At 49.8% G+C, this 2,007-nt stretch overlaps 1 protein-coding gene across 1 annotated transcript; it reads right to left on the bottom strand.

The window, feature by feature from the left end:
• Window positions 1-549: 549 nt before the first annotated feature.
• Window positions 550-1,299, bottom strand: SPIN4 (spindlin family member 4). Its single transcript, XM_029240916.1, has one exon. It carries the CDS (start codon window positions 1,297-1,299, stop codon window positions 550-552), a length of 750 nt encoding a protein of 249 aa, XP_029096749.1.
• Window positions 1,300-2,007: the final 708 nt, after the last annotated feature.

The following is a 2,007-nucleotide window of genomic DNA, read 5'->3' as shown; positions in this document are numbered from 1 at the left end:
ATACCATATGGAGAGGGAGGCATGGGGGAGAGAGAGAGATATCTGTAGCTACTGATCAGAAGGATATGTCAAGGGAGAAACGCAATTACAGAGAAATACTGGGGCTTGCTGTTTCTGTAGAAAGGACTACAACAAACTTTCTTTAAGAGGATTGGGAAAACATGGAAGGATATACATTATGTTCTTAACACTTGTTACCTGGGGAGAAAAAAATTGGTAAGGTAAAGAAAGAAATGGAGGGGGGGTGGAGGATATAGTGTGTGTACACCATTTATTTTTCTTTATCTAGTTTTCCATTGTTCCAAATTTTACAAAAACTTTTCAAGTTTCTATTAGCACCCGATTTAAAATTTTGATTACAGAACAAGGCAATATCAAAAGTACCAAACTATACTTCGGACAAAACTGTGGAACTAGTCAATGTAAGATTTGGAGGCACCATAAGTAATAATAAATTCTTTAATCTCTGACTTCAAAAATGTTCTCAAAATTTCACACGACATATTTTACATTTAACAGTTCCACAACTTTTGCAATAGCACAATGAATTTAGGGGGTTTTCACCAAACCATAGACATAAATGTGAATATCATCATCAAACTTAATGAAGTAGACAGATGGCTTGGCCACCACTTGATGGATGAAAATGCCGGTTCTCTTGGACCCATCATCTTTGGCGTGCTCCACCTGCTTGCCCACAAGGCTGTCGACAACTTCTCCAGGCTCCCGTTCTGCTGTAGGGAAATAGTAGTTGGAATCTGGAATGATGCGCAGGTCACCAGCTTTGTAGTCATCCAGCAGCGTGTACATATAAAGGACTGGATCTTTCTCGTAGGTGATGTAAAACCAAGTGTCCATCACGGGGGCTCGCGCCAGGACCATGCCCTTCCATTCATCTTTCGTACCGTGCTCACCCTCAAACACATGACCCACTGCCTTGCCAATCAGGGAATCTGCCAGGCGCGAATCAATGCGAGGAGTTGGCACTCTCTCAGGAAGGATCTCTAGCGCTAAAACTCTCTTATCTCGGTGCAGTTCTAGTCCATACACACTATCTTTGCCATCATATTTGATGATATAGAGAGTGGGCTTCACGGAAACCTGCTCAAGCACGGTGCCCTTCCACTGCTCCACAGGCTCGTTGCCTTCCTTCCAGCCGTGTTGAATGCGACAGCCCACAATGTTCCTACGGGTGAGGAAAGTGGGCTTGCGCCGCTGTTTCCTGTGGGTGTGCCTTTTCTTCATCAGGTATGCGGACACACCATCTACGCCCATCGGAGGCACTGTTGGGGGCGACATGGCTCGGGGTTTAAGGAGGCTCAGCAACGCTACCACTTACTAGATTAAGTTGACAAAAAGTCAGCACTATCCAGTATGAGATCTTTTCTCGTGATCTCCGAAAACAGAAAGATCCTGTCCTGTCCGTTCTCCTTCTCCCTTCCCCAAAGGCAAGGCTCTCACCAAGGCTCGGCAGAAACGCTCTAACTCTGACCGTGGGCACTAGGACAGCGGGGGCCTCTTGACAGTATTCTTCTCTCCCGCCCGGCAGAGGTATCTGCAGCAGTGGCAGTTGCCGCAGGAGATGGCGGGCTTGCGTGTGCTGCCCGCGCCTTGCGCCCGCCCCGACTCCCAACCCTAAGTCTCCCGAATTGACCACTTAGCTGTTATCGATGGTGCTGCGGCTGTGGAACGGCGACGGAGAAGGAGAGGACGGGAAAGGGATAAGAGCGATGGCTGCAGTGCCAAAGTCGCGGGCGGCGGCGGGTCTCTGAGAAGTCCGCGGGGTCTCGGTTTAGCAATGTTGCTCTGCTTGGCCTAGCTCTGGCGCCAGGATTTTTGCCGCTTCGGGAACCCGACCCCTCAGAGCCCGCCTGAGCCTCGGCCCCGCCCCCGCCATTCCGCCTTCCGCTCAGCCAGCAGCAACTGGGCGGGTTACTGTGCACAGTGCGTTCTGTCCACACAGTCACAGGCGCTCACTTCTTCATTTCCTTACGTGCCCCCCGACCG

Source organism: Monodon monoceros, unplaced genomic scaffold, assembly GCF_005190385.1.
Source record: "Monodon monoceros isolate NGI ecotype Baffin Bay Population unplaced genomic scaffold, NGI_Narwhal_1 Super_Scaffold_22, whole genome shotgun sequence".
NCBI lineage: Eukaryota > Metazoa > Chordata > Mammalia > Artiodactyla > Monodontidae > Monodon > Monodon monoceros.
Note: the sequence above shows the minus strand (reverse complement) of the source record. Positions and strands in the feature narration are given on the sequence as shown.